Source organism: Malania oleifera, chromosome 6 (genome assembly GCF_029873635.1).
Source record: "Malania oleifera isolate guangnan ecotype guangnan chromosome 6, ASM2987363v1, whole genome shotgun sequence".
Classification (NCBI taxonomy): Eukaryota; Viridiplantae; Streptophyta; class Magnoliopsida; order Santalales; family Ximeniaceae; genus Malania; species Malania oleifera.
This window is the reverse complement of record NC_080422.1, coordinates 76,010,997-76,033,820: the sequence shown is the minus strand read 5'-3', so window position 1 is coordinate 76,033,820 and position 22,824 is coordinate 76,010,997. Positions and strand designations below refer to the sequence as shown.

The 22,824-nt window shown below is 37.2% G+C and overlaps 1 protein-coding gene across 1 annotated transcript; it reads right to left on the bottom strand.

Moving 5' to 3' along the window:
* Positions 1-1,310: 1,310 nt before the first annotated feature.
* LOC131158406 (ATP-dependent DNA helicase Q-like 3) lies at positions 1,311-22,113 on the bottom strand. Its single transcript, XM_058113254.1, has 20 exons — positions 21,978-22,113; positions 21,350-21,519; positions 21,108-21,215; positions 20,974-20,981; positions 20,773-20,856; positions 20,079-20,219; positions 19,948-19,982; positions 18,677-18,760; positions 17,627-17,715; positions 16,870-17,022; positions 16,636-16,732; positions 15,979-15,982; positions 15,744-15,893; positions 15,550-15,642; positions 15,411-15,476; positions 15,167-15,300; positions 3,601-3,692; positions 3,346-3,473; positions 2,350-2,456; positions 1,311-1,951 (listed from the first exon to the last, which is right to left on the bottom strand). Exons 2-20 carry the CDS (start codon positions 21,501-21,503, stop codon positions 1,492-1,494), a joined length of 2,187 nt encoding a protein of 728 aa, XP_057969237.1. The 5' UTR covers positions 21,504-21,519; positions 21,978-22,113; the 3' UTR covers positions 1,311-1,491.
* Positions 22,114-22,824: the final 711 nt, after the last annotated feature.

Sequence of the window (22,824 nt, the reverse complement as noted above, 5' to 3'; positions counted from 1 at the left end):
TAATGACTTGGACATGTACCGACTCTCTAGTTTCAACCAAACTGCTACCGACAATTCCTCATCCATGACGTGATACATCACATCATCAGCCAGACAAATCTTGACAGTAGCCACAGTCTTCGCTTCCAACTCCTTCCAACTCATGTCGTTCATGCCCTCCGGCTATTTTCCATATAGTGTCTTCACCATACCTTACTATATCAACAAGTCCTTAACCCTCCTCTACCAAAGTCCAAAATTTTCCGTTCCATCGAACTTAATAACATCGAATTTCACCAAAGAAATCCTAGTCATTGCAACTAATACCTCTTATACAAATTTGGTGTGCGAAGTATACAAATGTGCAGTAGAAACACAAATTGAATCGAAACGTACAATGCAACAATCAACGATGAACAATACGAAACAATTAATCACAAAGAGAATAAAGGAAAGCAATAAAAACATACGACACAATAATTTACATGGTTCAACAATGTGTTTATGCCTACGGGAGCAAGCGGCTAATTTTCAGTATCAATCTTAGCAAGAATTATAAAATATTGATTATATACTAACTCGATGCATACAGAAAGACTTAGAATGTATCTAAAGTACTCCTATAGTAATCCTCAGAGGAAAATCCTCTGAAATCTCCAATCTACTAATCTTCCCGATTTAAATCTCGTAATTAGCGCCAAACAATACTCTCAATGATTTCAGAAAACCGTCAACGGTTTATAGCTCATTTTTCACCATCTATTTCTATTATCTTGGGGGAAAAAACAAAAAAATAAATAAATATTAAAGGAACATGATCCCCAAACAGCAGTTTTTTGGACATGCTTGATGCACCTGCCATAATAAAACATCAGCTTCGGTTATCTTCAGAAACTATTAGAAAGCACTCTTAAACCCTAATTTATCTGTTTATTTTTCTATTCACTTGCGAAACTGTCATCAATCCTCCACAACTCAAAATTTAGTAGTTTTATTTTAAGGCTACGTCCTCACCAATTGAGTTTCTTTTATACATGGCCTTCAACTTTTCATGTATCAACTTTACTGTTCCCAAGTTGAGTGGAAAGTCTAGGTTTCGTTTTAATCTCACGTGCCAACCATACAGGTCTGTCTAAATTAAGAATTTTATTTATAAAAAATAAAAAATAATTCATTTTCTTTAATATTTTGTCTTATAACAAATATTATTTTATAAAAATATTTTAATATAATTAAAAATCAGGGAAAAATTAATAATGTAAACTCAATAATTTATTTATTGATTTGAATTTTTTTTTATTTTCTTTCACATTTTTCTTGATAACCAAAACTGAAAAGGTGAATTCCTTGATATTTTTTTTCTTTTTCTTAATATGTATTAAGTTCCAAACGAGCCACAATAATATTAGAAAATAATGGCCAAAAAGGATGCTCACATCATTGCTATCTTGAGCAGAATCAGCCATAGAATACAGGCCTAAAACCAACTTACAAAAACAGAACAAGTCAAACTTACTGCAACTTCATCCTCTTCTCTCTGTCCTTGGGAGCTGTAATAGGCGACTGTCTTCTTGACGTTGATAAAAGATTTGATGGACTAACATTTGCTTTTTTGCTGCTAGCATAGTCTGAGAAGGATGGTATTGGGGGCAACCCAATCTCTAGGGGAGCACTTTGAGGGGGCAAGTTGCTTAAAAATGCTTCTGTTCTAACGTTTTCATGAATTTCTTCACTACTATTTTCTGCCCTTCCCTGATATGATGTTGGAGGGGAATTTGCTTTAGAGGTAACAGTTTTCACCGAAGGAGAACCCAAACTGGTGCCAAGCCGATCCATTAGCTCTGAAGAATTTGCAGTTGATAGCCACCTCACAGTACTTGCCACTTGAGAATAGTAGAATGATTTCCCAGTCTTTCCATACTTCTTGTAGCATTCATTTTCGAAAAAAGTGGCTGCTGTTTCGAATTCAATCCTGCAAAAAGAGATTATAATAGCAATAGGATTTTCTCACACTTTTAGAAGGAAAAATAATCATGAAAATAATCTCCTTTACCACCAGTCTATGAAACTGTAAAGTAAATAATGGGGAGCTCATTCATATGATCCAACTGTTAAGATTTGTAATTTAGTTCCTCCCAAATAGCCTTTTCGTAGTTAATTATGAAATTGCATGCAACAGTCTCGCTGGACATAATGAACTGATACAATACGTTTATATTGAAATATCCAAATACAGGCAGCAAAACGCGTGGAAGCTAAGAGGAAACCTCAAAAGCATCCAGATTCTGCTGCATATGAATATTTTAGAATGCAATTTTTAAAAATATATGTACAGAAATAGAAGTTTATGGCAGTAAAAAGCAAGCATACTTCAAAATACCAAGCCGCTGCTGCATCTGCTTAAGAGCATTTAGTATTCTCTGCTTGCTGGCTTCTCTCAATATTTCAGATATGGCATTTTTGTCATGCCTATTGGCCTGCAAACAACCTGGAGATTAGTGGAAGGCTCTGCTGAAACAGAAAAAAAAAAAAAAATACTAAACTACTAAAAAGAATGTTAACTACTAAAAAGAATGTCAAACTACTAGACACAGAAAAAACCTGTACCTCGTGAACTAAACTTTCAACCAAACATGCTTCTTTGTTATTAAAGTAAATAATGCTTCAATATGAAAATAAAGTCCTTTTTCAAATGAACTGAAGAAATAAAAATTGATCGTTATTGCAAGGCATGCATCTTAGCAGTGATTTTTTGGGATTCAAATGAAATATTTGAAAGACAAAGTATCAGCATGAATGCAACTCCCTCCCTTGCATGTAAATGCCTCTCGGACTCACATCTGATTGAATATGTATGAGTTCTAGCCTAAAAAATTCTAGAAAAGTGCAATAAGATGCCTTTCATAGGTGGCTACTTCAAAGGACAATGCAGCAACACATCAAGTTCAAGGTGAACAGAGGGAAATGACATTCAAATGCGCAATGGCGCTATTTTGGGATGGAAATGAAATACAGACACCTTTAGTTTTTGGAAAAAATTAAACCAACATTTTGAACAAATAATTTTGATATCTTGCAGACAGACATTTAATTACAACATTTACAAGACATACAGGATTGTTCTTGAAACAAGGCATGAACCAATGTATGTTAAACATCATGTATTATCACATGCGTGAGAAACATGGGGCCAGTGAAAATCCAATGCCTAAACTTCTTCTAAGTGGACATTGATCTTGATAAAATTTAGACATAAAGTTGCTCAGCAAAGTTTGTGCTCCTATTAGGATATATATATTTGTTTATTAAATTAGCATGTGATGCTTCCTATAGGAGAATACTGGCAATAAGGACATGAGGATGAACCTTTTTATCTGGCATCTTATTCTGATAATAGCTCTCTTCTGCACTCTGTAAGAACTCAATCCTTTCATTTACTCCAGATTTTGACTCTAGGTTTGACCTAGCTAAGCCCTTCACAACCTCGATCCCATCTAGCATTGGAAGGCTCATTGAATGACAATTAATCAGATGACAGCAGGAAAATAGAAGTTAAGCTAAGCTACTCCTATATGTGCACAGGTAGACAGATGCACACATGCATATTGCTAAGTAATATACCATCAGAATCAGATATATCTTCCTCATAACTACTTGCTTCGTCATCACGATTCCAGAACTCAGTGAAATCTTCATCGGTCAAATTTGAGGAGCTGAAAAAAGATAAATATGAATAAATCAGCATCAAAAGCGATATCAAAATTAACATTTATTATGCTATTTAAAACTAATTTCAGAATACTGATCACTAAATAAAGCAACCTAATATTAGGAAGATTACAGAGTAAGAAACAACTTGTTATAAGATAAAAGTAACTGCAAAATGTGAACAACTTAAAAGAGTGCAAAGTCAGTCTGTAGATCTTAAACTGGAAAATGGAAATGGTTATAAATCAGACTGTACACTATGATATATCTCATATATGCGATATATTTAAACACATAGTCAGCAGTAAATCATCTACAATGTGCACATGCACACACGCCCACACATGCACACAGAGTGAAGGCATGGCTGAATGAATATATTAAAGTAAGAATCCAAAGGTTTCAGAGGGTTTGGAAGTCAGGCCAATGGAATGCCACCAAATGTAATGCAGACCTACTTACAGTCTTGCGTAATAAAGACAATAGGCACCATATGTAAGTACCATATGAATGATGGATGTAAAGGAAGAATAAATATAATATTCAATGGCTCCAACTTTGGGCAACATCAAAATCATAATGACACACAAGCATCTAAATTGCATTTGTCCTTCGAAGGAAAATCAGTTTCTTAACCAAGATGTGTGAAACATCATATGGCAACTCAAGCATGTGCACTGTGTTGCCACAATCCATAGATAACAATTTGGAATCCCACATATAGAGCCGTCAGTCATCAAAATGATTATATAAACATATTCAAAAAACACGGTCTTATGCTCAGAAGAAGACTGGGGAACAAAAGAAAATGTATCTTATAATTTCTTGACAATGCTGACAAGTTCACATACTCCAAAGAGCTGCCTAGACTGAGTACTAATTTTTGTCAATGGTGCTACCTTTAAAGTTTCATTTCAACAATCAAACTCAATTTAATAATCTCCACCTAGTAGAGTTCTTCATTGTTTTCAATTAGTGTTGCCTCTAACTCCCACACTAACTCCTGTGGTTATGTTTATTTATAACCTTATCTTTCTAGTTTCTAGTCCCCATACGCATCCATCTCAGAATTATCAATTAGGTATGCTCATTTTTAAGCATGGTTTTAAAACCCGGGCCGATGACCAACTATGTGAAGCCACCAAGTAGGATTGGTCAAACCAAAACATCAGCATGACATTATTTTTTATTTATTTACTTATTTATTTATATAAAATAATTACAAAGATGCTGGTCATAATCACCTATTAGTCAATTATAGTAAAAAATTACTAGCAACAATTAAAATAAAAATTTGTACTTATTCCTTTCTTTTTTTTAAATATTCTTGAAACTTATCATAATTATTGTTGTTGTCGTCGTTGTTATTGTTAGCCAAACAAATATTGAAAGGTAGAGAGAAGATTTTGATTCAATTAGATAAGTTGGTGTGCATTTATATAAATTACATATTTTGTATATGTATCCTTTGCTAGATAAATAAACTAGCCATAATTGGTGTAATGGTAACTTACTCTCTTAACCTCCTTGAGGAACCAGGTTCCAGTGTTAGGGGCAACAGAGTTTCATTAAAAAAATTTGTAGAGAAGAGGGGCTGATTGGCCGGTAACTCTGGTTGAAGCCAGGTTAGTCTGCTTTTGATCAGGTCGGCTGGTCCAATCCTGGTTTGGATCAAAACTAGTTCTTGGGTGGTAACTGGACTAGCCTGGTGATTCATTCCAATAGAGACCCAGCTGGCCAGTCCAGGCTGAGATTTAAAGCAATGTTTTTAAGAACATCTTAATCATGACTGCCAAAGCATTCAAAGAAGAGAATGGAGGCCTCTCTCAGTTGTCTTAAAAATTTCAATTGTACTTTATTTCAGACTGTCTACTCAAGAAGTACTCAATTCATTTTATCTGGAAGATTCTGTCACTTTAGCAATCAACCTCCCTCATTTCCACCTCCATAATTACCAAATCAATCCACATAATGTGTCCTAGTCTCCTACCAAGCATACCCAAAAAGCTCTGATTTTAAATAGTATTGGCCTTAGCACGTGGGAGTCCTCACTAGCGGACTTGATATATAGGGGTGATCACCAACTTGACTTGAAAGCTTAAGCCATTAGGTCTTGTCCTATCCATGCAGACAAGCAACTTATCCTCAGCTCAATTTTCCAATATGGAAGCCTGGGAGGAACTTGCAAGTGGAATTTCTCAACATTTGCTAAAGTTATATGCTTACAAATCATTAAGGTTTACACATAAATTGTGAGCCTAGGAGGAACTTGCAAGTGGAATTTCTCAACATTTGCTAAAGTTATACACTTACAAATCATTGAGGTTTACACATAAATTGTCTTGCCACCTGAAACAAAAGAAGAAAAGTAAGTCTTAAGCAGATAACATGTGCGACTTCTTGTTATAGAAAATGCTTACCACTCATCTCTCCTCCATTTGTTCTCATTGCACTGAAACTACAATCCTAGAATCCCAAGGTAACATCAATTCATTTATCCAAGACTTCCTGTCTAAGAACCAAACTCTATTATCTTCTTAGAAGCCTTATCATTGGATTTGAGTTTCTTTTGTTTGTACTCAAAATGTTTAGGTTATGTGATGCAGGGGTGGCATCAATGATCTGCAGGCATGACCCACAAAAAAATGTAGGAGAAAAGAAGGGACGAAGAAGGAAGAGGGAAGAGGGAAGAGAGGAGAAAGGAGATACAAGGAGGAAAATCACTCATTCAATTCAATTCAAATTCATCGAAAACTACCTACAACATGGCTTTCACACACTATTTATAAGAAAGCTTCAACACATGGAATTACACATATACCCCCAGAACTACATGAAATTACAAACATACCCCTAATATACACAAATATTACAAACAAGTCCCAAATACACATAATCCTATACTAATTAAACTAAACACACAATACTAACTAAACCTAACAACCGCTTGACCCAATTCTTCTTAATTATTCTCCAACAAGGATCTTCCTAAGGTCTTCTTGTGTCCTATATCAAGAAAACCTAGTTAGAAAAAATTCGGCCTTGAATTATGAAATGTCAAAGGATCAAAAGTAAGAAGCTAGCTTGGACTCTTCGAAAGCCAATGCTTTAGTGATACATGAAACCACAATCCTTTGGCAACACCATGGACTTGAATTGAGAGTTGGCATCAATAAACACATAGGGAATGAAATACTCAACAATGTGAAAGTTAAAATACTTTGGATGTCTTTAATCACATACATTTCCTTGCTTGTAGTGTCTTCAAGTTGAGTTACTGACATGATCAATAATCTCATATTCTTTGTCTTGTTTGTTGGTATAGCAGGCTTCAAAATTATTTTCTTCTCATTATAGAGGAAGACATGTGTTTTGATATACTTGAGTCACACCCAAATCATCCAACCAAGGAGTTCATGGCCAATATTTAGAAGTATGATATCACACCAAACATTATCAAAATAATCACCCATTTGGATAGAAACTGTTAAAGCTTGATATACATTGTTGACCCACAACCTCATAGCTTAAGCTTTTAGGTAAAGTGGTAATCTAACATGATACCAGAGCTGGTTACCAGGAGGTCCTAGGTTCTAATCTTGTTGCCCCATTTATTGTGTGGTGCTTAAAAAATTATTGTGTTCCCTATCATGGGTGTTATTTATTGTGTGTTTATCTCTTCACGTGCTGTCGGGCTGCATATGCGGAGGAGTGTTAAAGCTCGATATACATTGTTGGCCCACAACCTAATAGCTTAAGATTCTAGGTAAGGAGGTAAATCTAACAAAAACCAAAATATTTTTCACAAACATGTAAAAGAAGTTATCAAACCAAGATATTTCGTAAGGCTTTGGATGGAGTTTTGAATGAAGTTGCATATGAATCACTCCATTCTAGAAACCATGTTCATAGGGCATCTTCCATCAAAGATGATTTTGCAAACATTTCCTCCACACTTGATAAAGGTGTGAAAAATCTTGAAATCATGCCCAAAGTACAATAAATGTCATTCCTTTTTCCAATAATATGTCACCAAATTGCTGGATTTATGCATATATACACTGAAACTATATATCACTAAAAGTCCTCAACACAATTTGGCCATACTTCTCAATCTATTCATGTAAAACTACAAGTTTGACTCTCAATTTTTAATAACTATCTTCAACTCACCTTTAATCTTGAGTATCAAGTAGAAATGAAACAAACTCACTTAGAAAAATCACAAAATGCAGCAATAAAACCTGATATTTGATGCTGGCAGCAACAATTTTTCACTTTTTGAAGCAAATTATCACACTTGCTCGCAAAATATCAAGTCCACATGGAAAATCTGCAGATCAAAATATGATGGAAGATACCCAAAATATCATGGCTGGATCAATTTCCCATGAGTCTGGCAGTTGCAGAGTATGCCGAAATTTTTTCTCACATGCATTGCTGGTGCATGAGGCACACAAGTCACTGGCAGTGAGTCTCCAGAACTGGAACGTAAACACAGAAAACCTTGGATTTTGGAAGTCCGGAAACTGAGGAACTTATATCCGGGGTGTGGGGCTATGTGGCTGGTTGGATGATAATGAAAATCTGAGGGGAAGGGTTTTGGGGGTTCTGTTTTCAATGGAATGGGTGGTATAGCAGGATGGTGTCCGGAAAAAAGTGGTGTTTGAAAAATGGGACCACGAATGGAATTTTTTAAAAAGTTCAGAACTGTTTCTCAGTTTTTTATTTTCACTGGAATTTCAAGGCAGAGAAGATTGTCACAGGGAATGAAATCTGGGATTGGAATTTTGATTCCTGGATGGTTTCAAGAGGGAGATTTTGAAGGAGAGAAATAGAAGAGATTATGGAAGAATATAGAAGAAGAAAGAGGAAAGAATACTGCTGGGCAGCAGAGGATTAGGGATGGAGCAGAACAGAAGGAAATATGAGGAGGAAGAAGAAGGGGGGAGGAGGAGGAACAGAGAAACAAAAAAAAAAAAAAAGGGGGCAGGGAGAGAGAGAGAATGAAGAAGAGAAGAAGAGGAGAAGACGAGTGTGAGAGGGGAAGATGGGGGACTGAAATTAGAATAATAGAGATCGTAATTGGGAACTGGTACCAAATGATGCAGGGGCAGCATCAACAATCTGCAGCCATGGGGGAATGTAGGAGAGGAGGGAAGAAGAAGAAGGTAAGAGGGGAGAGAGGAGAGAGGAAGATACAAAAGGGAAAATCACATGTTCACTTCAAATCAAATTCATCAACTACCTACAACGTGACTTTCACAAATACATACCCCTAAAACTGCATGAAATTACTAACATACCCCTAAAATACGAAAATATAACAAACAAGCCCCCAAGCACACAATCCTATACTAATTAAACTCAACAATCCCTTAATTCTTAGTTATTCTCCAACAATGATCTTCCCAAGGTCCTGCTTCTTGTCCTACATCATTATACTTGGTCCGCAGTCTAGGTATAACTATTACTTTGGGGGAATGTCTATTCTCAAATTTCTCATTGCATTGTCTTATTCCTAGGAATAGCTATTCTATGAACCAAACATAACCTTAAATCATTGGCTGGTTAGAATAGAATAAAAAAAGAAAAGAAATGACTTCCAATATATGTAAGTTTCCAATAAAAATATAACACTTCAATATGTAAACATTATGAAAAATAGAGCACCCGCTCATAAAAATTTGATTAAGTAATAGTAGTAGTATAAGAACACTTTCTAATGCATATTCAGATCTAAAGTCCTACGCCAAACCTTTTAAATCTTTTTTTATCACAAAAAGAAAATATATTAGCAAGGCATCCAGGGGATGCCAACCCGGGGTACAAAACATCAACCACTCTGACGAGTGTCGCAAACATCAAGGATTACAAAATGATCATTAACAATTTTCCCACTAAGCCAGCTAGAGAAAACAGTAATCCATTGGTCTTTGGAGGTCTGAAGTGAAATAGATGAATCTTTGAAGGTTCTCTTCCTTTTTTTTTTCTTTCCAAGCACACCAAAATATGGTGACAGCAAAGAGGCTTAAAGCCTTTCGCTTCTCCTTTGTGGCTCTGATGCCTTTCCATGCCCAAATCTCCTCTCCAACTGAATTTGCCATATCCTACCACTGCCCAGCCAAGGAAAGAGCCAAATTCCAAAAATTCCTTGTCCAGGGGCGGCGGAGAAGAATGTGCTTGTCTGATTCTGCATCATCTATACAAAGAAAACACTGATTCGTGACTGTAGGCCCTCTTTTCTGCAGATTGTTGAGGGTTAAAATATTTCCATGTACGAACTCCCAAGGAAAAAAAGCAACCTTTGAAGGAGCTGCTGTCCTCTAAATGTGAATCCAAGGGGAATTATTGCAATTTGTTCCCAACGGTGAGAGCTTCTTATATAAAAGATTTAATAGTGAAAACGCCATTTTTGTCCAAAGCCCATTTTGGCTCGTTGGGGATGTTTTGATGATGAAATTTGTATAGAAATCTGTAGAAATCAGAGTGTGTGAAGTTTGCAATCTGCCACATTCCTTGTAAAAGGAATGTCCCAGCAAATTCCCTAATCAGTGATTTGGAGATGATGACTGATAAGGGCACGTTTGTCACAAGCCAAGATGTAGATGGAAGGAAATGCAGCTCTAAGATTACAGTTCTCACACTATACATCATGCCAAAAATAAACATTGGCCCCATTTCCCACTTGAAATGTCACAAATTGGAAAAAAATCATCCCATCCTTTCCTGATGAATTTCCATACTCCCACTCCATAGGGACCTCTTCTATTGTGAGTTGTCCAATCATTGTGCTCAAGCCCATATTTAGATACAGTAATATTCCACCAAAGGTGATCTTTCTCCTTCATGGACCTCCATAACAACTTCCCAAGGAGGGCTTTATTGAAAGTGAGGAGAGATTTCAAGCCCAACCGTCCCGAAAAAATGGGTTAATTTGACCACTCCCCATCTAACAAGGTGATATTTAAACTCCTCCCCTAAGCTTCCCCAAAGAAATCTTCTCTAAAGTGCCTCCAATCTCTAAGAAGAGAGACGTAACATAAATTGGAAGATTTGTCAAAGTGCTCTTCATGAGAGTGAGTCTGTCTCCTTTTGGTAAGAGATTTCATTTCCATCATGCCAATCTCCTTTCAAACTTTTCAATAACAGGGCCCTAGACTCCTTATCTTTGAATTTGGCTCTGAGGGGGAGACCGAGGTAATTAATGGGAAAGATTCCCATCTTGCAACCCAAAAGACCAGCAAGGAAAGTCTCCTCATGTTGTCCCCAACTAGAATAAGCTCACTTGTGCCAAGGTTCACTTTTAGGCCTAAGATGGCCTTAAACCCTAACAAAGTGCATCGGAGGTTGAGGATATGAGAGGGTCATCTTCACACAAAAAAAAAAAAAGTATCATCTACGAAGAGAAGATGAGAAACTTCTATAAGCCTTCCATTTTTGCCCACCTTGAGACCTCTAAAGACCCCTCCTTCAGTGGCTTTCGTCATCATGAGGCTAAGCACCACCATGACCAAAATAAATAGAAAAGGGGACAAGGGATCTCCTCGTCTCAAGCCTCTCGAGAAGTGAAAGAAGTTAGATGGGCAGCCATTTATACGCACTAAGAAGTTTGGGGTTTTGATGCATTGAGCAATCCAACTACACCATAGCTCCCCAAAGCCCATTTTCCTGAGGAGAAAAAGAAGGAAGTACCAGTTGACATGATCGGATGCTTTCTCCATATCTAGTCTACACATTATTCCCATTTTTCCCTCCTTTAGAAAGGCATCCAACACTTCATTAGCAATAAGGGCAGCATCCATAATCTGTCTTCCAGTCACAAAAGCATGCTGATATTGACCAATGACTTCCGCTATTGCCTTTTTAAACCTCTCAGCTATTACTTTGGCAATGATTTTATAGATGCTTCCCACCAAGCTAATGGGACAAAAATCCTTGATGTTAGCAGCCCCAACTTTCTTTGGAACAAGAGTGACAAGGGTAGTATTTATGCAATTGACGAATTTTCTTGATCTATGGAACTCCTTGAACATGTTTAACAAGTCATGTTTGAGGACGCTCTAGTTAGCTTGAAAGGAAGCCAAGGAGAAACCATCCAATCCAAGCGCTTTATCCCCATTGCAATTTTTAATAGCTTGGAGGACTTCTACTTCTTTAAAAGGTCTCTTAAGCCACCTTGCATCGAAAGAACTGAGAGATCTTAAATTGATGCCATCCACTATAGGTCTCCAAGCCTTGGGTTCTGTGTATAGGTAGTTATAAAAATCACAAATACCTTTCCTAAAACCCTCTTCCCTAATTAAGGTGATTTCCCTAATTTCAATGTTGGATAAGGTGTCACTTCAACAGTGAGCACTTGCTGTCCGATGAAAAGAAGTGTGTATTAAGGTCCCCTTCTTTGAGCCATAAAGATTTGGATTTCTACCTCCAAGATATCTCTTCTAGATTAATAACCTCATTCAATTCTTTCTTAAGCATAGTTCTTTTTGGCTCTCTATTCATCATCAAGACCCTAGATTAATTCTTGCTCATCAATCTCTTTGATGCCATCAAGGATAACAGTCTTCTTCGCTCGGACATTCCTAAAGGTGTTTTTGTTCCATATCTTTAGATTTTCTTTTATTCCTTTCAACTTTGAGACAAACAAAACTAGCCTTCCACATGACCAGAATAGAAGGCCACCAAGCTTTCTCTAACTCCCCAAAACCATCATGTTGTAGCCACATGTTCTCGAAGCTAAAGGGGGTTGGCCGCCATTTAACTCCCTTAGCGTCAAGGGAGATAGGGAAATGATATGAGATGAGCCTAGGAAGTAGACTCTGAATCACGTGAATAAAATGAAGTTCCAATTCAACCAAAATTAGGAACCTATTGATCCTAAAGGAAGGCGGTTCCTTGGAGTTGGACCAAGTGAAGTTGCCATCAATGAGAGGCAAATCAATAAGGGCATTCACATTGATAAAGTAAAGGAATTATCTCATGCAACCGGTCTCAAGGCTACCCTCACTTCTATCATGTAGATACACAATCATATTGAAATTGCCTCCAATAATCCAAGGAGCATCGCATCTACTCTTAATCTCAAAGAGCTCATTCCAAAAAAGAGACCCAGGGGGTCCTTCACCTGGCCATACACCCTAATGAAAATCCACTGAAAGTTATTGTTCGTGTCTTTGAACAAACAAGAGGCTGAGAAGGAGTTTATGGGGTGGTCCAACAATTCCACAACACTAGACTTCCATAAGACTAGTATACCCCCTGAGCTACCTACTGATCCAAGGGAAATCCAATCACAGGCGTCTCAGCCTCAAAGGTCATTAATCATGAGCTGTCCATCATCTCCACCTTAGTTTTTTGCAAGCACACCACATCACCTCTCCAATCCTTAAGAAAGGACTTGCTTACACTCCTCTTGGATTTGTCATTGAGACCTCTCTCATTCCAGGAAATGATTTTTATTAACATGATTTAACACAAAGGCTCCAGCTACTACATGCCTCTTCCATTTCTAAGCATCCTCCTATTTTTCAATAGCTCATTGTACATTCCAAGCGCTTTAATTCCCAATTGATATCCAACTTTCTAATACTACCCGCAGCTTTTTTGTGATTGCTTCCTATTTCCTCTCTTCTCTTTCTTTCCATATCCTCAAACAACCACAAGGCTTTATCCTCGAATCCTTTGAAGGACACCCCTATGGTTTTTCTTATTGATTTCAGCTTCCAAAGAACCCAAACAGATTCCTGATTCTTGAATTGACCATTGTCTAAGTCCAAGTCATTCGAAGTTTCAAAATTGGGCCTATCAACCAAATCCTCAAAGTTGGGATTGGCACACAAAGTGTCATAGCCAATAGTAGGGGTTGGGACAAGGTCTAGTCGTCTAGTATCATTTGGAGAATTAGGGGGTTCTTGCTCCAAAACCGTCTCCTCTTTTGTTGCACTTGCCTAGGAGGGGAGGTCTTGTAGGGTAACAACCTTCCCAAAGTGGACTAACTTTTTGGCAGCTTCAAAAGAACCATCATATAGCTTAAAGGGAGAATATTTGTAGCTCCAAGGCCCCAAGTTAAGGCTCATTCTAACATCCTCAAATGAGACAAAGGCTTTGCGACAATCAAGCTTAAAGAAATCAAAAGAGTCATTTACAGCACTGCTCTTCTCCCCCACAACACTCGCAAAAGATTGTATGCGCTTAGTCATCTTCCCCACCACTTGTGGGTTGAGCGTCAAGCCGCCACTTAGTAATAGACTCAAAGGCTTGCCACAATGAGGGCAAGGGCACAAGGCAGCTGATTTGTTGAGAATTGGGTTCAAATCCATAGGGGAGACCGTCGGCTTTTTCTCCACCTGTTGAATGACTAAAGATGTTGAGCCTTAGTTAGTGGGAGAAAAAACACAGCGGCCTGGCTCGGCTGCCAAGGAGATCTTCATCCATCCCTTGGATTCAAACCCTTCTGGAAATGCAAGGGTTCTCCAACCGCCATCGTTGGTCTCCATAAGGGCAAGGTAGATACCAAACTTGTTTGAGTTCAACTTCAAAGTGAGGGTTCTATCTTTTTTCCTTGTTTGACGAAACCAAGAATTTGCCTGGGGTAAGAATTTTTTTAGAGCCCATAATTCTTCCCAAGATTCAAGAACCATATGAATTCAGCCACCTCTAGGAAGATGGAAATCCTTCTTCCCCTGCAATATTCTGTGATTCCTAGTAAATCAGAATTTCCTCCTTCTCGGACCAAGTCAAAAGACTTCCTTTCAACCACCATAGTGCGCTTCCCATCCCTCATCATGACGTCAAGATACGCAACAAACAGAGAAGCTTGCGAACCGGGAGGGAGCTTGCAAAACTAAGGAATAAGGAGAAGCTTGCCAACCAGTCATAGAGTCAACCAATGGGAAGCAAGCAAGCACCAAAAAAACTAGAGAGAAAGATCGAAAAGGAAGGCCTAAAATGAGATGAACACGGAGTACTGCTTGAACTAGGGCTTGATGAAGGAAGATGACTGCTTGAGCACAAGGAGAGTCATGGTCGAATGTGAAGAATAGCATAAGGAGAGGACTAGGGCTTGTGGCAAGAGGATAAGGAGAGGACTGCTAGAGCGAGAGGGGAGTGGAGGTTGAGCAAGAGAGAAGTCGAGGTTGAGCGAGAAGGGAGTCCAGGTCAAGTGAAAGGGGAGTCGAGATCAAGGTAGAGAGGAGTCAAGGTCGAGCAAGAGGAGAGCCAACGTTGAAAGGGTTCTCCAGTTCAGGACGAAGCACGAGCATAGAACCTCCATTGTTGACGGAGAAGGGAGACAAGGAAGGGAAGCAGTAAGGGTAGTCGGCGAGGGAGTTTGGCTTCAAGCAGCATCACAACCATAGGAGCAAGCAGCTTATATGAAACTCAGCTCATGTATTAGAGCTCAAACTTTCACCATATGTGAAGTTTCCTACACAAAAGTAACACTCCAGTACATTAACAATATAAGAAAATATAGAACCTGCTCATAAATATTTGAGAGCATCTATTTTTTTGTCGAACTGCACAAGTAGTTGTTAGCTCCTCCAAGTACTTCGCAACTAGATTTGGATGTTTGCAAGCATCACATGATTTTTTACATAGTGATGCAGGTACCTGCATTGGAAAATGACAAATAAGTAGCTTCACTTCAATGCTGACAAAGAAATAAAGCATCCTAAAATACACACACAGCACAATAAGCATAGAGCATATATAATGATTACCTGTTCTCCAAAACTCTCAAGAATTTTCTTCCTACGGCAGTGAGACCCTTCACAGTACTCAACCATCTGCAGAACTATTATTTAGGTTCAGTAAACATCAATTTATAGAGGAACTTCATTTCTACATACCAGGGTCTACCTGATTGAAGTCAGATAGGGACTTCTTTGAGAACCCATCCTGTGAGGTTGAGGACTGCAACTTCTTGCTTTTGGAATTGCTCAGAATAAATTCCTATCAAATGTTATCTAAATGCTTAGAATAAGATTCTACTAACAACCATCAAATTTACGAATAAGGAAAAAAGTTGGGGTTGTTAAAGATAGTGATCTAACCATTCTTTTGCGATCATCCATTCCATAATACAACAGACTTCTACAGGGCAGTTGATCACGGCCAGCTCTACCTGACTCTTGATAGAAGGCTTCCATTGACTTTGGAATATTGTAGTGGCAAACTATTCGAACATCCTTTCGATCAATACCCTGGAAATTATGTTCATAAGTCATCAGTTCAACATGACATTGCTTACTAATAAACATGAAAAAATAACACTAGTTAGCAGCATACCATCCTGAAAGAATGCTGTCAGCTCAGTGATTGTTTGTGCACCCCATAGCTCCAACCAGAAGTCGAGCAAAGATTCAAGAAAGCAATAAATATTCATGATCTCAGGTGAAAATATTGATATATAACAAAGGCACAGAAGCAATAAATAAAGAACTTCCTTGAATTTGAATAAAACTATAACATGTTTCCGATGTTCATAGAAGATTGTTTTTTTACTTGTGCTGTTTCCTGTTTACTCATTGCAACCTTCATGTCATGCAGTGTCAAAGAAAACGAATTAAAGATGAAACATGTTCAGTTAAAGTACATCTGATACAATTATTGAAAGGAATTATAATATACATGACCGCATGTAATCTAATTCCAGAAAATAAAATTAGCTTAAAAACTTACGACCTTCTCAGGCATCCAAGTCTATGTTTAATTACAGCAAGAAAGAATGTCGTAATGGTTGTTCATTTCCTAACTCAAAAGCTCAACTAACAAAATAAAATTGTCCATATATAGAAATGGGCTGGTGCATAATATACCACCAAGGAAGCAATGGATTGGTGCTTTAAAGATACAGCAGAATGAAGGAAAAAAAATACAAAGTAAAAACAAGGCTCAACAGAGTATATGGGCTGAACTTATCCAAAATTATGAGGACATCCATACCCAAAGGCCACTGTAGCAACAACTACTTGTATCTTAGAAGAGATCCAGTTATCTAAAACCAAGCTGCGCATTTTATTGTTCAACCCTGCATGATAGGCTAAACACCAAAAAAAGAACAAAATCATAAAAAGAGAAATAACTTCAGAAGCAAGAAAATATTTTCCCTTTTTGTATTGCATGCTCAGGAAGAAAACATATTCCCTAAAAGGCTAAAACCCATCAAGAACAAATTACCAGCACAAGAAATGCCATTCTTTGATAGATGAGCAGACAAGTCATCACATGTAGTACGTTCAAGACAATACACTATCGCACAAACATCTCCACAAGATTTGAGTAAACTTGATAAATTGGTGTAGGTGTCACCCAAAAGATCCTTGTATCTAACTGCATTATGAAGAAATCTGGTAAGACGCACAAGTGCAATAACTGTACCCAATGTCAAATTTATACATGCACAGAATATCATTTGAAATGCAAGCCTAGTAGAGCATCTGTGAGGAGGAGTGAGTTAGTTATTCTTTCTGGCATGAAAAGGAGTAGGGGTAGGCCTAAAATTACTTGGAATGAGGTAGTAAGGAAGTATTTAATAGGCCTTAATCTAGTAGAGGAAAATGCTCTCACTCAGGTGAATTGGCGGAAAAGGATTCACGTAGTCAACCCCAGCTAGGGGGACTAAAGGCTTGTTGTGTTGTTGTACAAAATGTCATCCTCCTAAAAGAATAGAATATGATCCTCCACCAAATATAAATATGCTGAAGTATTATAAATACAGTTTGCTAACTTCTTAGTTGATGGTTAATGAACAAAAACAATCTTGTCTATTTGGCAATATCCATCTATATCTATCTCTATACAATGTATAAATGTATGAATGTGTAAAGGGTGTAAACTATTACATTTGACAAAAGTGTTTACAGAAAAATACCCTTATAAGGCCTCTTCTAAGTACAATATTATGCTTGACATACATATCCTTAAAATATCTCACCTTCATAATATATATTAGGACGATTAAAAGATGATTTTAGAACCAAAGGGTTCTGCAAGGATAAAGACTCCATCACATCCTTCTGAACTCTGCAGAACAGAAGGAAAATCAAAGAATTAATATTGCTCCTTATATCTCACTATTAAACACACTCATATACCAAATACATAAACCAAGCTGGCAACTCAGCGATAATTGGAAAAACTATGGAACTCCAGAAAAGATTGCATCATTTTCACCCACATATAACACCAACATTGATCATAATAAACCATAGCATAAACTGCAAACAAGTAAATTAAACCAAAACAATTAACTTCACTATTTTTTTAAAATAAGGATATGGCATTCCCCCTTTCAACTACTTTATGACTTTCAACAGTATTTTCAATTGTAGTCAAGCACTTAGGGCCTAGGATGGACAGCAGCTGAGAATTATCCCCAACCATATGTGATGCAAATGGATATGTATTCTTTGTTGGTAGATTTACAGGAATAATCGAAGCCCAGGTCATAGTTGGTGCTTAAAATTCTCCCAGCGAGGAAAAAGGCAACCTCTTATCAATATTCCATGGGAGTGTATGGCACAAATACATTGTACTCTCATCCAATATAACATGAATGGGTCTGTTTGAATTTGTAAACCAAAAGAAAAAAAAAAAATTGCATCCATAGACTCTATTCAATTAACATATAACATGAACCTTTCAGAGTTGATGTCTTGAAATCATATTATATTTATTTTATTAAAGTGGTAAAAAAAAATATTCATGTATCAGATGCACTCACAAAATACTTTCTCAAATATATTCACAAAATGCTTTCACAAACTAGATGCATGCAAGTATTGCATCCTCACACTAACACAATAGATTAGCTTCTAAAAATACCAGCACAAAAGTCACAGTAACAAGAAATTGTTGCATGCATTAATAATTGTGACGTTGCAGTTTTTCAAATGCAATGCATCACAAGACTTGCTCAAGAACAGCAAGAATTTGAAAGGAAGGACTTAAGTCATAGTTTTTGTACAGAGTTCACAAGACTAACTTAGGAGCAGCAGTGGCTGTCAAAGCCAAAATTGGTACATCTGGGAGACGGTTTCTTAAAGATGAAAGTTTCCGGTAGCTAGGCCTGCATTAAAAGACACAAGGAATAAATTGAAGAGAATATGGAAAAAAATAAAAAAGAAAAAAAATGCCCATTATTGGGGGGGGGGGGTAGCGACAACAGGAAAGAAAGCACAGTTGACCATAGTTTTAAAACCTAGACTAGTAAGGTTTAGACTGATGAGTTAAACCGGTGACATGTCCATATATAATGATATATGTTCATTAATTAATTTATCTATATTAACATACACACACACATAGATACACACGCAAACAGTCATAATCATCTATTAACAAATAAAAAACTAAAATAAAATTAATAACATTAACTAGATTATTTTTTTGGCCCCTTTCCCATTGTTTTTCGATTATTCTTGATAAAAATATAACAATAATAATAGTAGTTAAAAGACAATTATTATTATTATTATTATTATTATTATTATTATTATTTGTAAGAGTCAAATAAATAGTGAGGGTGAGAGTTTGGTTCCTTAAAGACTTAAATGTATGAATAAAATTTATAGGCATAATAAATGCAAAAAAATTATCTATATAAATTTTGTCTTGGATTTAGTAACAAACAGGAAAAGAAGATACACTGGTAAGTCTCATTTCCCCATTCACATTTGACACAGGTTCAACCATGCCCCATTGCCATTCTGCCAATTTGAAAAAAAAAAAAAAATAAGTACAGACATTGATCAACCCAGCCAGTCCACCAAGTCTGGCCAAGTCTAAAGCCAAGTCACCCAGTTTCAGCCAGTTTGACCCTGGGTCACACTATTTCCAGTTTGACTACACAACCCCGGACCAGCAATTGGACCAGTTCCACTCCAACCCAGTCAAACTAGCCGGTCCAGTCTGGGATTTAAAACTATGCAGTTGACAGTTACGATCTTTACAACACATGGAAGGATCAATGAATGAGTCAGATTGGAATGATCAAAATAAACCAATTCTGAGTTGACTAATGAAAGCATACCTTGACAGTGAGGAAAATACACGCAGAATGGACATATAAAAATAATATGTTAGAAATATGACATTAGTAAATATTTGAAATTACAAGTAAAATATTCATGTTTAGCCTTAATAACAACATTGAAAACAGCATGGCGTGATGCCCAACATGAACACTAGGAGAAAAGGCCTTTCTTTTCCACAAAATAATCAGTTGTCACCCATTTCCAGCAACAAATTACAAACCTGAAGTCATGTCCCCATGATGAGATGCAATGAGCCTGGAAATTTTAACAAGAGAGGTATAACTGCATATTAGAACCATAAAATTACTGCTGAAACCATAGGTTTAATAGTAAAGACCATATAATTGAAACCTCATCTATGGCAATTAGATTTAATAATCCTCTAGCATGAATCTTTGTCAGCTTTGACGTAAATCCAGGCATTGCAATCAATTCTGGTGTTACATACAGCAACCTTAAGGATGGCTTTCCAGATTCAAGGTCTTCATGGATCTAAGATCGAAAAACAAAATACCACTGATTAAAGAACCACTTAAATGTACTAAATCTGACCCATCCAGGACATTACTCCTGTGAAGTTCATAAAGAAGTAAAAAGATACCAAAGTAAGTGTGTCTCTGTTCCTTGAAGTTAGCTTAATATTTTTCTTGTGATTGAAACTATTAAGCTAACTGTATTAGCAAAAAACCAGACTCATAAAGAAACTAAGGATTTCGACCATGTTGAATAAATTGATGACTCACAATCAAAGTATGAAATTAAAATTAGGATGAAATATGAGGTAAACAATCACAAAGTAGAACTATGATGAAAAAATCTCGAGATTGACAATGCACAGACAGGTTCTGATTTGTAATAAATTGGATTAATCTAGACATTCATGGACTTCTTCCAGTACAAAATATTTGCAATAATTTGGACTTTCTCTTGATAAAATCTTGAGGGTGAGATGAATTGTCACCTACTATTTTAGCTGCCAAGCTTCATAAGCATGTACTGCTACCAGAATAAGCACAATAATGAAAAGTACAATTCCAATATTCACCTTATCTCTGGTGCATGACGTCTGAGTAGAGGCAAGATATTCAGCAGCAATTCCTTTCTCCTTCAAAGCCATTACTTGATTTTCCTAATTAAAAAACAGATGATATTATTCACCTAATCAATTATCAAGTGTCCATGCTTATACGTCTGGAAAAAAAAAAAGAAACAAAAATAGGTAGGAATATAAGTAGGATATGCGTACCATCAAGGCTGCATGTAAACATCACAGAACCAACAGAATACATTAGAGTTGTGTCCTAGCATTTTAAAAGCAACCCAAAATCTTAAACAGTATAAGCTTCGGGTGAAATGCAACATAAGGTAAATGCCATTCACCTATTAAAGGACAAACAACAAGCACAATTCCCGGCTTCGCCAGAGCAGGAATCTGATAGCACATTGATTTCCCACCTCCAGTTGGCATAAGACAAAAACAATCTCTTCCTGGAAAATATCATCAATCATTAACAGAAGCAAAAATGATGGAACCCCCCATAATAAACAGAATGACCTGCACGCCAAAAAGCCTATATAAAGTAAAACAATAGATGAAGAATTGAAAAGAGACAACTCTGAACCTGATAAAACTGCTTCAATTGCCTCCAACTGCTTCCCCCTGAATTGGGCATGCCCGAAATGCCATCTTAAGAGTTTAACTAAAGCTTCCTTCCCACATTTCACCTGTTTCCCAGTAGTGGACACATTTTGCACCCGCAATGCTGACTTCTTCATTTCCACTGCCCAATATCTGCAGCATCCCCAAAAGGAAGTACCGATGCTTTATTTATTTATTTATTTTGGGGGTAGGGGTGATGGATATAGAAGAAGCATCAAAGCGAAAACCTACAACAAGATGTTTCGAATTGGGAAAAGGAATCACAGTGCTAACTCTGGGGTTAGTATCCCCGTGATCAGACCATGGAATAATTTTTTCTTAAAAATGAAAATTTATGCAGAAGCAGCATCAAAACAAAAACCGATAAAAAGATATTTCGGTTTGGGAAATGGCATTACAAACATTGGGATTATCACACTGTAAATGATTTGTATCGCTGAGAAACAATTTCAATAATTTAACGGATCAAAAAATTAGAAGGACTGATCATTGTAAGATATGGAAACGCTTATGAATCACTTGATTAAGCGTGAATTCAATGTCATATCGACACAGACATAAACACAAGAGATGGAAATTTGAGAGATCACCTGAACAGATTAAACCATGGGATTGGTGGGTAGAATCATTCATAGCTCCATAGTGGAAGGAACGACCGCAGAAGAGTCTCAGTCTCAGAGCCCGCGCAATTTCTGCTGCATATTCAGGGACCATGCCCATCACCTTCACCACCAACGAGCGATGTTGGAAAACGACGACGCTTTAATGTACGCCGTTTCCCACACTCACAAATGACCAGACTGCCATTTGATTGATCCTCGCTGAAACGACGTCGGTTTCTTTAAATCTTTTTGGTAGAGGCTCATTAGGTGGGGAAAGTATCATGTAATTGGTGTACTGACATGTTGTGCGTCAAAATGAATCATAATCTATCATATATCTATACATTCTATATCCATTCTTTTGAATATTAAAGTTTATTTATTATTTGTTATGCTAGATGCAAGCTAATACTATATCAATCAATAAATTGATTTTTTTTTATTACATAGAAACTTCAACCATCAATGAGTCCTTCGAACCTCCTGGTACGGCACCAAACCTTCAAATCAGCGTCCTCCAACCCCAGGTCTCACTGATCAGGATAAAGGCCGGATGCGGACACGGTTTCCGTGCATTAGTTTGACATTCGGTCAACTCGACCCTCGGGACATATCTTCATTATCATCCACGATCCATGTTGGCTCACAGAGAACTCTCACCATCCACAGTCACCGCTGACTCACAAATTGAACTCTCACCATCCATGATTCCCACTGGCTTACAAAGTAAACTCTCACCATCCATAGGTATCACTGATTCCGTGAGTGTATCTACCTAAAATTGAACCATTGATTCTCCTGCTTACGTGCTGATATCTTTCCACCCCGTTGACTC